This window comes from Pelodiscus sinensis, chromosome 17 (genome assembly GCF_052426305.1).
Source record: "Pelodiscus sinensis isolate ZL-2025 chromosome 17, ASM5242630v1, whole genome shotgun sequence".
Lineage (NCBI taxonomy): Eukaryota > Metazoa > Chordata > Testudines > Trionychidae > Pelodiscus > Pelodiscus sinensis.
The window spans coordinates 27,320,237-27,334,514 of NC_143068.1; the positions used below are offsets into that span (position 1 = coordinate 27,320,237).

The following is a 14,278-nucleotide window of genomic DNA, read 5'->3' on the forward strand; positions in this document are numbered from 1 at the left end:
GTCGATCCTTCTTTTAAGAAATATTTACCATGAGGCCCTTCCTGGAAAACTACAGCATAAACAGAAATCTTCAGTGCTAATATGAGGCAGCCCTTTGCTCTCTCACACTAGCATTTTGTGCACCAAGTCAGAGTAGCCCCTGTTCTCTCTCTAGCGCTCAGGAGAAAATGGCAGTGTCGGCTGTCTTCCCAATCCAGGGGTCTGTACCTTTCTCCAGTCTTTAAAAAAGTTTTTCCTGAAGATATCCTTTGTAGTGTACTCATGATCAAGCATTTTTGCAAAGAAAGTAGCAACTTCTTCTGCTTTGGGGCTCAGCTTCATAACTTTACCTATGAGATAAGAGATTTAAAAAAAAAGGTTAGCCCAAGATGTTCATTCCTTAAACCCTTCTGCTTTTTACACTTTGATGCTTCAAGAAATCCAGGAACCCTTCCAGAAAATTGGGATCTCTGGGGTCATACAGTACACAGCCAGATTAATTACCCTATGGAAGTGTATGGTTTGTCCTTGTGTTTCAGTGAGGCCTTGTGTAGTGTGCTATATGGCACCACAAACTAGTATCCCTTGACACTACGTATGGGATGCAAACGCAACAGAGAAGAACCATCAGATAATGAAGCCTAAAATTTGACTTGCATTAAACTCTAGTGTGATCAAGAAATTTCCCTGGAATCCAATTATATATAAAAACTAGGGTTGTCAAGAGATTAAAAAATTTAATTGTGATTAATCACACGATTAAAAAATTTAATCATGATTAATCGTGTGCACCTCCCCCTTTGAAATGCTGTGGTGGCGTTTCAATGGGACAGCGCATTAGGAGACTGGCATCAGCTGGGGAACCAGCTGATCCCTGGCTTCACGTTGCAAAGCCCCTTTGAAGTGCCGCTCTGGCAACAGCGGAACCAGGAATCAGCTGGAGTGCCCAGCTGATCCCCGGCTCCTAATGCGTCGCCCCTTTGAAGCGCCGGAGTGGCACTTCAAAGGGGCAGCACAGCATTAACGCTTGCGATTAACGTGTTAATTTTTTAACGCGTTAATCCTATCCTGCTTTAATCGCAGGCATTAACGCAGGTCAACTGAGAGCCCTTTAAAAAAAAAAAAAAATCAGAACACCCACCAGTCTGATGTCAGATAGGTATGTAAGATATATAGGAGTAGGAACGAAAAACAACCTCTACAGCAACCACTGATCAAGAGATATCCCTGCTGAGAATAATGCTGGGGCACAAAGTGAAGGAGTCAAGGGAGCCATATTGGCTTCTATTCAATTCCAGCTTCTGCTTCTCAGACATCTTTACTAAGCTAGGAGACAGTCATTTAGCCTTCCTAGTCTCCTCACACACACTGTTTTGTAACACCTCCACTTCCTGTTTATGTATCAGCAGCTTGCTCCTGGCTAGAAGTGGCAAACCTCTGCTGCCAATGCACACAAGTGGTGCCAATCACTCATCTTCCCTCCCAAATGAAGGTAAGTACAGGCAGTCCCCAAGTTACGCGGATCCGACTTCTCCGCAGTTACGAATGGGGCTTTTCTCGCCCCGGAGGATGGGAGCGGCGGGACGCCCAGATGCGCCACGGTCCCACTGCCCGCGTCCTCTGGGGCGAGAAAAGCTGCTCCGCATCTCCCTGGTTTGCTGGGGGGACCAGGGAGACGCGGAGCAGAGACGCGGAGCAAAGGTGCGGAGCACGCGGGCAGCGGGACAGCCCAGACGCGCCGCAGCAGTCCCGCTGCCGGCGTCCCCTGAGGCTTTGCTCCCCGTCTCCCTGGTCTGCTGGGGGGGGGGGCTCCCCCCAGCAGACCAGGGAGACGGGGAGCAAAGCCGCGGAGGACCCGGGCGGCGGGACCACGGCGCGTCTCGATCCCGCCGCCCGCGTCTCCCTGGTCTGCTGGAGGAGGGCGGGGGCGCAGTTAGTGCGCCCCTCCCCCACCCCCCCCGCCAGCAGACCAGGCTTTTCTCCGGGCGCCTGTGGTACAGCAGCTGGGGCGCTGCCGGTTGGTCGCGCAGCGCCGCTCTGGGCGCTAACTGGACCAACCCGGCAGCACCCCAGCTGCTCTGCCCCAGGCGTCCTGATTCATCCGCTGCTGGTCAGTTTCAGCAGTGGCTGAATCAGGATGCCTGGGGCAGAGCAGCTTGGGTGCTGCTGGGTTGGTCCAATGGCGCCGAGGAGCGGCGCTACTGGAGCAACCCAGCAGCACCCCAGCTGCTCTGCCCCAGGCGTCCCCAAGTCAGCTGCTGCTGAAACTGACCTGCGGCTGACTACAGGAAGTCCGAGGCAGAGTTGCTCTGCCCCGGCTTCCTGGAATCAGCTGCTGATCAGTTTCAGCAGCAGCTGACTTGGGGACGTCTGGGGTTCGTAAGTTGAATCTGTATGTAAGTTGGAACTGGCGTCCAGATTCAGCCTGTTGAAACTGATCAGTGGCTGATTCCAGGAAGCCCAGGGCAGAGCAACTCTGCCTCGGGCTTCCTGTAGTCAGCCGCTGGTCAGTTTCAGCAGCGGCTGAATCTGGACGCCAGTTCCGACTTACATACAGATTCAACTTAAGAACAAACCTACAGTCCCTATCTTGTACGTAACCTGGGGACTGCCTGTATGTGTGAACCCACCAACCAATGAAATTAGGGATTCAGGTATCATGGGAACCCATTCCAATGTTCCCAACTCCTCAGATGCAAAATAGAGTCACAGTAAGTTCTTTTCAGTGACTGGTGATGTCGTATTTAAGTTGGGTTGCAGGATCACAATAGAGCCCTTCTTCTAAGTAAAATTGCTGTGAAAAGGAGCTCTTTTGAGAGCGAGGAAGAAGAAATGGCTGCATCAGAGCTGCACATTCAAGGTCTACTTTTCTGCCTCTTTAGTGCCAGATCTCATTCTTGAGATTACATTATACTCCAGTGCTCGCTGGGAAATATTTTGCATGCATCTCATGAAAACAGCTAATAGTGAGGAATATTTTAAATCCCATTAGCTTATTGAAGAGTCAGCACCATGGTTATTTTTCATTGACTCTTACCTTACAAAAGTCAGTGCCAGAATGGCTACTGTCACCTGTTTAGTAAACTACTGGGAAAGGAAAACCTGGCCCTCTTGATTCACTGCATGCAAATTTGAGATCACATGCAAAAATTTAAGTGAGGGAACTATCTGCCCAGGCTAAAGAATTTACATCAACAAATCATAGCAAGGCAAGGCTCACTTAGGTCAAAGATGATTGAATACATCACACTAGATTAAGATACCCAACAGGATTGCTGTTCATTTAACTGTACCACAAAAATACCCTCTTTGTATAGTCTCGGAGGGGTGGCCATGTCAGTCTGTATCTGCAAAAACAACGAGGAGTCCTGTGGCACCTTAAAGACTAACAGGTTTATTTGGGCATCAGCTTTCGTGGATGAAAAACACTTCATCGGATGCACGGAATGGAAATCACAGCAGTAAGGACATATGTACTAGGAACTCAATGAAGACCAGCAATGAAGAAACAGAACTACAACTACATGCTACATAGGTCAGCCATTGTTACTTATGGTGTAAAATATTATCACATGAGCTGTGATATGTGCCCATGTGATAACGGGAGAATAAATACAACTCCTTATTCAATCCAAACAGAGTCTACCAGAGGTTTCCTTGTTTCTACAAAGTGTATTCCTCTTATGATTTCTGGAAGTTGCTTATTCAGGAAATAATTAGACTGGACCACCACCTCACCACTTCGCAAGAGAACATTCACCTACTATTAAGAACGCCACCTTCTAACCCAGTAAGCGTGAAACCTTAACAACCTTACCATCAAAGTAAAACTTCACGTTTTCAGGCAGAGGTTCATATGGCGGAGCAAACACAGGGCCTTTGTGCTCTAGGAATTTCCATTTAATGCCTTCAGGATAGCGCTCTTCTTCCCACCTTTAAAGAGAGACCAACAAGCTGATACAAACTCGCTCTACAGTCAGTCTTCATAGACCAGGTGACGCTGCTTTGCATTTCAGAGTTCACAACAAGCAGTATGAGGAAAAGCTAAAATACCAACTGCCATCTTTTTGAAAAACGCTGAACAGTCTCTAGATGCAAATTTACATTTTGCACCAAATTTCACACTGCTCTTATGCCAGAGTTATAGTCAATTGAGCGGCAGCAGGGATGAGGCTAATCCATCATGTTCTTCACCAAACAAATACATACATGCATGCATCCTTAAGAAAAATCAGGGACTGATTGCCAGGTATAGTTCAAGCTTCTTTACCACAAACTGTCAGTTTTACAAAGCCCTCCTCTTACTTCTAGTCCAAGATCTCTCCAGAACAATGATGGACAACAGCCGCAAATTATGTGATCACTTTCTGATGTGGACACATGTCCCATTAATGAGAGAGATGACAAAGAGAACCTGATTCTCGCTTGCAACCTAAGCACACTCGGGTGTTTGGAGAATAAATTAATCCACTTTGCCACCTAGAGCTCATTTCCCTTTTTGCATAATAAAAAGAACACATTCTCCAAGCAAGCAAAAAAAACAAATGATAAGGACAAAGGTACCCTTTGGCACTTATTGCAAGAATCAATTAGGTCCCATAACAATCATGAGGCATTTCTTTCCAGCTAGGGAAACTGAGGCAAGATTTTTTTTTCCTGTGGTCATGCAATGGTCAATGACACCTCCAATAACAAACTGAAGAGCCCCAAGTCCTGGCTTCCAGGTAGAGATGTAAAAACTTCTAAAAAATAGTAGCTGCAATGATTAAAATGCAATTGGTTACAATGGTTAAATGAGCTCCCAGCCGTGCGGGAGCTTAACTGTTAAGCTGATGCTTATTGATTCTGGTTATCAGTTAACCAGTTAAACTCTTACATCCCTACTTACTAGTCCTTTGCTCAAACCCCCACCCCACCCTCCTTCCATACATCTGCAATGATCTTTTGTTATTGTGACAATAAGGTAATCATTTACATACCACTGGTGCAGGATCTCCTGCTGAGAAAATAGACTATTTCACCTAAGCATTTATGCAGCAGGGGGACCCCATTATCCTGTCACGGCATTCGATCTCTTAATCACTGAGCCAACTTGCTGAACAAACAGTGCCAGGTTTCTCTGTACTGCTCCTGATTCCTGTGATCCCAGCCTCCTAGCCAGTTTCACACTGTGTTGAGTCATCAGCTGGGAGAAGACTTACATATACTGGCAGCAACACAGGAAATGCTGTGCACAAGTGCTGGTTACTGCAGCCCTAATTAGATAACAGGATCACTGTACAAGAGACAGGTACCATATAAACATAATAGGGCTTCTCCCTAAAGCAGCCAAAGTGCTTATTAACCTAGTACACGCAGACAATGCTGAAATACAGCAGCAGCCAGAGAGGAGACCAGGAATCAACTGGGGCATCACACCCTGTTATGGTAGGAGGGCATTGCTTTTGGTCAAAGTACCTGGATTGATCCGTTCTTTTAAAGGCATGCAGTGAGATAATCCGTGTCAAGCAGAGCAGACAGAAGCTCAGTTGTGACACGTCTCAGAGTAAAGACACCAACAAACTAAAGGTTTGCTTTCACAACTTTGCAGTTTAGACTACGCAAGTGTGAACTGCAGCACAGACAAAAGTGCTATGTTGTTACTGCCACATGTATGCTACTGGCACGAACCAAAAAGGTGCATTTTAGTTAGTACCAACTCCGCCCTTTTGGGCTCTGTTCATGCAAATTAAATACTTCTTAGTTCTAGCCAGTGGTCTCCACCTGGGGCAGTTACAGTGAGGCACTTTGGTAAGAACTGAACTTCTCACCCCCTGTAGCCTGTACTGCAATGCAATGGAGACATAGATCCAGATTGCAAGAACAACGGCGATTTCTAACCTGAAGTTTCCACCCCTCCAAACTCCACTCCAGCAAAGAGAAAAGGTTGACTGCTGCATAGTGACTATTTGGCAGAGAGCTGTGATGGTGAAGAGGACAGGAGACCATCCGCTGTTATTGGTGCAGTTTTTCAGGATCGATTTGCTACTGTTCCTTTTAACATTTGTTTCCCTCACTAGCCCCTCCCCAACACTCCTCCTGACATTTCCTTGCAGAGATTCTGTATGTCTGAAGTGTGATGTTGAGTTTAGAGTCATTGTTTTGTAGGCAGACTCCTCTGGTTTGGAAATTGAGTTGCCTGCCAAGTGGGTGTGCCATGCAATAGCCCACTCCAGGCTAGACAACTTCAGACCACAATTCTATGCTTTAGAATCAAACTCATCTTTAAAGACTGGGCTTCCTCTGAGTGTAATAATGACAGCAGCAAGACTATTCAATTCATGTTCCAATTAGGGATGTACTAGGCTGGACAGAAATTGCTCTTTAAGCTAGTGGACACAACAACTTGACTGGAACCCAGGAAACTGCGTTCTATTTGCAGCTCTGCCACTAATCAACTGAGTGACTCTGGACAAGTTATTTCACCTCTGTGTTTCAGATTCCCCAGCTGGAAAATGGTCACACCATTACTAGAGTCTGCAAATATCTGCTTTATATCCACAGGATGTGGATATCCGCAGTCCATTTTTGCGGCTGTGGATGCAGACACAAATATTTTATCCAGAGACCTGTAAATTTGCATACACCCACTTTATACCCTTGGGTATCCACACCCATAGATGTCAATGTGGATGTATGCAGCTCATTTTTGTGGCCGCGGATACAAATTTTTCATCTGCGCAACGCTCTACTCAATGCTATCACCACCAGGACCAAGCACTACAGAAAAAACACAAATTCAGCTCTTCAGAAAACAGACTGACATGGAACAGGAAATCTCTTGAAGAGATGAGGCTGGAACTGCACAAGGAGATGAAACCCATTTCAGAAAAGACGTGCTATAAAAAGTTGCAGATGGACTATGTGAACACCAGCAGAAGAACATTCTTACTAACTGCCGGGTTTTGCACTTTCAAATGCAGTATTGCTCAGCAGTCAGCAAAATTTGCACAGTTCTGGCACAGCTAACTGGAATTATGCTGCCAAGACAGGCAAGGAGAAAGTTCCGTGGTCTTCCAACAAAGAAAGTATGAAAGAAAGGGGGGGGGGGTGTAATGAAATATTAGGATACAGAGACAAAAACAGGAAGGTTTGCTTGAGATAAAGCCGGGGGGGAGAGAGGCTTGTTGGGACAAATGATCTTTTCTTGATCACCAATTCTTTACATTAAAACTGAAATAGATGAAAGCAAGAGCCCAGAAAGAGGTCAGAAAATCAGGAGGAAATTCAAAGAAGAGCACCAGGACATTAAAAAGAGTAAAACCCAAACATACAAGGACATTTGGTGGGCAGGGTTTCATTTGAAACCATGACAATTTGAGTCAAATATTTGATGGCTGAAAACTCTATAAGGAAGACAAGTTATTCTAGGGTGATACAAGGCTTAATGGGGGGGAAATTGAGCAAGGAAGAATGCAGGGTGAGTACCAAGAGGGGTTTCCAACAAGCAGGTCTATAAAAGAGCAGACTAACCCAAGATAAAAAGAGGTGGACAGAAGTTCCCAAGTTGAGTCACTCAAAAACTTTACAGAGTGCAGAGATGATAGGTGTCCGGAAAAATATTTGAATTTGATGCCAAGCTGTATTAAACTGTAGCAAGTGATGAGGGCCAGTCCTCAAATACATGAATATTCATTACCTTACAAGTACTCTGGGGGCCAGCACTGGACTGAATGAGAGATGCCAGTACACAGCAACTTTTAAAGAAAAATTAATCTGCTGAGTGATTGAACGGACACATACTTCAGGGGAGAGTGACACAGGTGCATTTCATGTCCTGGGCCAGATAATTTTCTCCCTTTTGCATTCAAACTGGAGAATTCAAACGGTAATTTATTTGACATTTAAAAATATAGATCTACAAAGTCGGTGAAAGTTGAATTTCAGTCACTCTAGTTATGCTATTTTTTGGATTCTGCACAGGTTAAAAAAATGCTTCCCATTCCAATTGTATTTCCAGATTGGACAAATTACACCTTAAAATGCTTAAAAAAACCCCTCAAATAGAATGTCTCCCTTGATCAGCTTTCATTCATGTGTCTTTTTGGTAAGATTCATTTTGTGAAGGGGCAATGTGATGCAGCTGAGATCAGACTGTAATAAAAGGGGGTGAAAGCCAAAATTTATTCAACTGTATCCCTCTACAGTTCAGCCCCAGGATGAAGTGACACAGTACTTAGTCTCCAATTAATATATCTCCAATAAACAGAGGAGCTTTTTTATTGCCTCATGATAGCAGAAACCCCATGGGTGAGCTCTTAGCACAGGAGCACCAGGGCCGATCGCTATGGGTAGTCTCTGTTTTACAGCCAGCAGAGGATCGACCCAGCAGCTTCTGGATTACTTGCTCCAGGATAGGAAGGAAACGAGTTATTTTAAGGCAGCTCAGAAAAGCTGAAAAATGAGTATTTTAGAGTCAAATTTCCAATTTTAAAACAAAGAATTAATTTTCTGAAATGAGATTTAAAAAAATGTTATTGAAACAACACATTCAGAATGCAAACCTTGAGTGTCAACAACAGTAAAAGATAGTGCCTGTTTCTTTAATCTCTAGTCAGAGCACAGTACAATGGATTGGAGGGTAAACGTAAATTGATCACAGAGATATTACCATTTCCACTTTTGCTCTTCCTCTTTCTTCTGCTTCTTCTTCTTGTTGTCTCCTTCAGGGGCCTTCTTATCTTTGCTCTTAGTTTTCTTGGCTTTGCTGTCCTACAAAGAGAGCATGAGTAGGAAAGGCAGAATGATTACTAGACTATAACTATGATTTAGTCAACAAGGTACGTAGAAAATAAAAAGGCTCTTACAGTAGGTCTACACTAGAAAATATGCAGGTAAAGCAAATCATAGGGGTATGAACTTCTGAGACACTTTTGTTCTGGTAAAAGTCCGAGTGCTACATAGGGATACTGGATAAAGAATGATTCTGCTGGTGTTTTTTATTTTGCACACCAAATCAGTACAAGCCATACTGGCAAAAGCACTTTTCTTCTGGTAGAGTTCCATATACATTAAGGGCTTTTTGCAAGTACAGCAATTTCAGTACAGCTTTTCAGTGCAGACTGAGCCTTAAGAGCTCAGCACGCCAACTGGGACTGCTAAAAGTATATTTCTCACCAGCCTTCCTCTGCCAGCAGATTGAGACCCTGGAGCTCTGTTCCAGCCCAGCAAGCAGCTATAATCTCTTGTCATTTTAGGAGCTTCAATTTCCTTTCCAACCAGGGCACAGTGTAAGGGCCTATCTATAATGGCTTTTAAAAAGCACTCAGCAGCTGCATTTACACTCCATTGACACTGTTACAGCTAAACCATGTACTGACTTCTTTACCTTTAAATGCATCACATCACCTTTGCCAATACCAAAAATTAATAAAAGCTCCTTTATCCATTGATAAAGGCATCTGAAAAGATGGAGGGTGTGCTACATGGATTAGTCTGGGAATGTTAGATCTGATCTACACTTAAAACTTAAGTCAACTTAGCTACAGTGTTCACGGGGGCGAAAAATCTATACCCAGGGACACCACTGCTATGCCATCATAATCCCCTGAAGACAAGTGAGGTCAACAGAAGAATATTTCTGTCACCCTAGCTACAGTTGCTCAGGGAGGTGAAGCTCCTACAGTGAGAGTAAAACCCCTTACGTTACTCTAGGCCAGGGGTTCTCACAACAAATGTTTTAGAGGCCTCATAGTGCGGCCACCAACTCTCCCTGGTGGCTGTACTGATACTTTTCCCAAAAATACTGAATGAGCATTAGGGCAGGGCCGGCCCGAGCCATGGGTACACCCCGGGCCCCGGGAGCGCGGCCCTGCCCCTGGGAGTGTGACACGTGTTGCTCCGCCCCCGGGCGTGCTGCACTCCCCCCGCCCTGCGCATGCGTGGCCTTGCCTCTGGGCATGAGGTGAATGTGTGGCCCCGCCCCCACCCGGCCTGGCAGCCCCGTGTGGCGCCCCCTACAATGGGGCACCCCGGGCGGTAGCCCAGTTGGCCCATACCTTGGTAAAACAATTAAATATGCACAGACCCAACCAAATTATTGTGATTTATATTGGTAAAGTTTTTTGGCAGGCTCTGTAATAAAAATAATGCTGCCTCCCCCTTCAGTCCTCCATCCACGTCTTAATGGGCCTTAGGACTTGCTGTGAAAAGTGCTATTTGTACATTTGTTAGTATCACAGCACATTTAGTGTTACATGGAAGGCTATGAAAAATGGTAAGTGATAGTAACAGACATACAAGTATTACTTTTCACAGATAGCTAGTAAGCCTGCTGTGAAAAATGATGTTTGCATGTTCGTTAATAGCACTTTTCTCAGCAAGTCCCAGGATCTATTAAGGCCTAGATGGGAGGGCCAAAGGGGGAGGCAGCAGAGACCCAAGGCAATGGGGGATGGATGGATGCAGACAAGACCATAGGAGGTAATGGGGGGCCCGGGCAAAGGAGGTGAGTGAAAAGCCTCATTGTTTTGTGGCCAGCACGAGGGCCTGATGTCTGGTGCCAGTTTAACCACCACCAGGCGGATTTGAACCTAGGATCTCTGAAGCAGAGTATAGGAGTCTCTATCCTCTGAGCTAAAAGCCAGCTGGCTCCCAGCCCATGCTGTAGAGGTCTCTTGCTCTTAACTGTTGCTGTAGTCTAGGTACCACTTGCATTGCTCAGTAACCACACTAGGTGTGTGGGTTACACCAGGACTGGGGCTCATTGCCCACAGCCAGAGACCAGAGCTGGGGACAGGAACTATGCTGCCCCAGTCAGGGATTGGAGCCTGCCGACCTGCGGTAGGCTGCATGCACACTAAGGCATTATACCAGCACAATTCCTCACAGTGTAGACATGGCCACAGAAAGTTTTCTTTTTGAATAAGTCCTAAAATAATCACCAGTTTATTTCAAGGGTAGAAACAGTCCTTAAATTCCTATGGGCTAACAAACAGAACACATTAACTTTCATTGTTCTACAAGATATAACAACTTTGGGCTCTCAAATTTACCTCCTCCTCGGCCTGTTTCCTCTTTTTTGATTTCTTGAGGTCTTCGGTTTTGATTTTCTTGGGTTTATACTCGTCACTGTAAGAGATGGACCAGTTGACACAAATCATCCCTTTGCTTTCTGAAGTGCACTTACATAAGCAGGACGGCTACCACATGCAAATTCACATACTCATTCTCCCGAGCCTCCAAACATAGTGGGGTCCCCACTACATTCTTCTAAATAAAAAGAGCACATTTTTGCTGAAATGGATTCAGAAGCTCTACCCTACACTGTGCAGCCGGGAGGTCTGGACACATCTGAAAAGCTTTCGGATTCATCTTTAATATGTAGAGGACTAAGGAAAGAGACAGAGGACTGTTTGTTTAAATACAAAGCAATCTGAAACAGTGATGTGACCAATCCTTAGTTTGTGCAAAGGTTCAGCAAACCTTACTAACTCCAAGTGCATGGGTTTTTGAAGATAAGGAGTCAATTAACAGGCATTATTGGCCACCCAGTGAGAGGAATGCCAGGCAAAGAGTGGAACACTTTACAAGAGATTTTTGAGGAAAAAAAAGTCCATCTCACTCATTTTTTCTTGTGACTGCTAACAATCCGTATGTCAGATCACTCCAGTCAGCTCACTTCTTGTGTGGCAGTTAGTTCAACAATGCCATGGCCCAGTGTTAGTGACCTCATAATCCTTCCATGACAGACACGGGACTGGAAGGTCACGAAAACTTATCAAGCAGAAAGCAGTGGCTGACTCTACAGAACAAACTTTTAATGTCACATCCATCTCTTTTTGGTAACTGACAAATACTATGCAACAACAAAAGAAAAATTAGACTGTGGTTATGGCCAGAGTATGGAAACATGACTGTGCTCCTTAACGCACTAGTAGTGATAAGTAGCAGCAGTGATTTACTCAGATGACTCACATTATACAGCTGTGCTCTGCAAAAAAAGCCCATTTTACTGTGCAATTTCACATGGCCTGTAAGTCTTATGTGTATGTTTCGCTTTTGATTTAAAGACCAAATCACTGGGATAATTAATAACATATTTAGACCCTTTAAAAAGAAGAATCCATGCCAAGCAGCACAGACAAAATTTGAGCTGACAAAGCTTTTTCTTCTCCTGTGCAGTCATTTCACCACACAGCACACATTACTGCAGCCACTTAGTGAGCAGTTATGCCCCTCATGCTCAGATTCACATTTTACATTCTTAATGCCCATGTCCCCTTCCTCTGTCTTCTGATTTTGGATTCACTAGTTCTGCAATGCCTAACAGCACCTTTTCCTTTTACACACAGAGCACATTGTAGGATACTTTTTCCAATAGGGTACATGGGTACAATAGAAAAAAAATACACTTAGATCATTCAGAAACCAAAATATTTTCCAATAAAAAATAAACTGGAACCAGGTCCCCAGACCCATATCCAAATTGTTCATTCTGAAAAACCCAAGGCCCCTCTACACCATTATTTCCACCACAGATGCAGTGTACACGCTACTTACTCATCATCTTCCCGAGGTCTCTTTAGAGGTTTGGAGTCCTCCTTGGGAGAAGCATAATAGCCATCATCATCAGGTTCATCTTTAATACGCGGTGGACTAAGGAAAGAGTCAGAAAACTGTTTAAATAAAACCCACAGAGTCCAATCGTTTTTTGAAAACTGAACCTATTCGGTTTAAAAAGAAAACTGTAAAGAGACACTGCTGGATGGTCTTGGAGAGCAGAGTTCTGTATTTTTCCTTTCACTGCACCAGTAAAGGAAGCTACCCCCCTTATGCACTCTGGGTACACAACTTCCCACACAACTGCTGACACCATCAAAAAGGCCTAAAGCAGTGCAAGGAATATGGCAATATTTTAGGGTCCATCTAGACAGCACCCTTCTGTTGGAATAAGCTATGCAAATTGCATAGCTTACTCCGAGTCTAAGTTGAAAGAGCTTAATTCGAAATTTGGCAGTGTCTACAGAGTGCTAAATTTCAAAATAAGACACTATTCCAACAAATCCCTTAACCCTCACAGAAAGAAGGTTACAGGGACACCGGACTAGCATGCCTGCTATTTTGGGAAATAGTGGACACTTAAAGATGCGGCATTGCTATTTTGGGATAATTTGGTATCCCGAAATAGCAACAGTCTAGACACACCCTTAGTTGTTAAGATTAGGATTCCACATTACTCTGAGGCTTCAAACATGCAGCATAACATTACATTTATTTCATCTAGATAGGAAATAACTAATTACTGTAACTTTATTTTCAATACCTAAGCTGCAAGAAACTAACCTGTGCCTGCTCCCCCCTCCCGCTTTCAGACAGACAACATGTATATTAAATTAGGCATAACATTTTCATAATGTTTCATGATGGTAGCAGTAGGAATAATGTTAAGACCTGATTTTAAAAGAGAGACTGTCTTTTTAATTAACTTGTGTCTAATTTTCAGCCTTTGCTTTTGTAAATAGCATTTCACGTATCTTTATAAAACACATGCACTGCAAAAGGAATCAGAAATCTATTTCTGAAACGCCCTAAATGCAATTCTGGTCAGGTAGGCAACTCTAAGAGCACCATCTTGAGCTTCCCTATTCACATTCCCTCAAAGGATTTCTGTACCAAATTAACTCAGTTTCCAAGTCAACACTCAGATTTCATTATTGGGCGGGATGGGAAAAGAGAAAATCAAGCAGCAGTCTGCATTGTACATCACCCCCAGAAAGAGACATTCTGGAATCTTTATTTAGCTGGCAATTGTGTTGATGAGGCAGAACAGGACAGTTTGCTCTTTCACAGCTGTATAGCTTCTGTGGCGCTAGCAGATGTAACTCACAAGACAGAGAACAGATACCTGCTTTAGCAAGGAGCCATTTTTATGGCATTTCTTATAACTAACAAGATTTTTCAAACGTCTCTGCAAGCTTAAATATCACCATGGAGAAAAAAGTATTCATTTTCCCTGTACAATTTATTCTCCCTGGAAGTTAAAGCTCTCTGGCTTTTTATTATTACAATAATCATCACTAATTAGTAAAATGTTGTCTGCCTAATATAAGGAAACTTAATGTAGAAAGATCTCCAAGCACTTGGCAACAAGAGGAAATTACACTGGAGACAGACAGTACAATCTGAACAAACACAGTAACCACAGTGTTCCTGAATACACATCTACCCCGCCCAGGCTGTAATATCCCCCCACATCCTCCAAATCTTATTTTGGGTAGTTTTGATTTTTTTTTTTAAAAGGTGACATACCTCTAGTGAG

General features: G+C 44.0%; 1 protein-coding gene across 2 annotated transcripts in view; it reads right to left on the bottom strand.

The window, feature by feature from the left end:
- TOP1 (DNA topoisomerase I) overlaps nucleotides 1–14,278 on the bottom strand; it is a 92,160-nt gene that overhangs the window by 21,494 nt on the left and 56,388 nt on the right. Inside the window, exons 6-10 of one of the 2 annotated variants that reach the window (XM_006121884.5) lie at nucleotides 12,520–12,615; nucleotides 11,013–11,088; nucleotides 8,630–8,730; nucleotides 3,797–3,912; nucleotides 208–329 (exon numbers count right to left, since the gene is read on the bottom strand). In XM_006121884.5, coding sequence (XP_006121946.1) covers nucleotides 208–329; nucleotides 3,797–3,912; nucleotides 8,630–8,730; nucleotides 11,013–11,088; nucleotides 12,520–12,615 — 511 coding nt within the window. The remainder of the gene's footprint in view (nucleotides 1–207; nucleotides 330–3,796; nucleotides 3,913–8,629; nucleotides 8,731–11,012; nucleotides 11,089–12,519; nucleotides 12,616–14,278) is intronic. The other variant, XM_075901327.2, reaches the window with a different exon arrangement.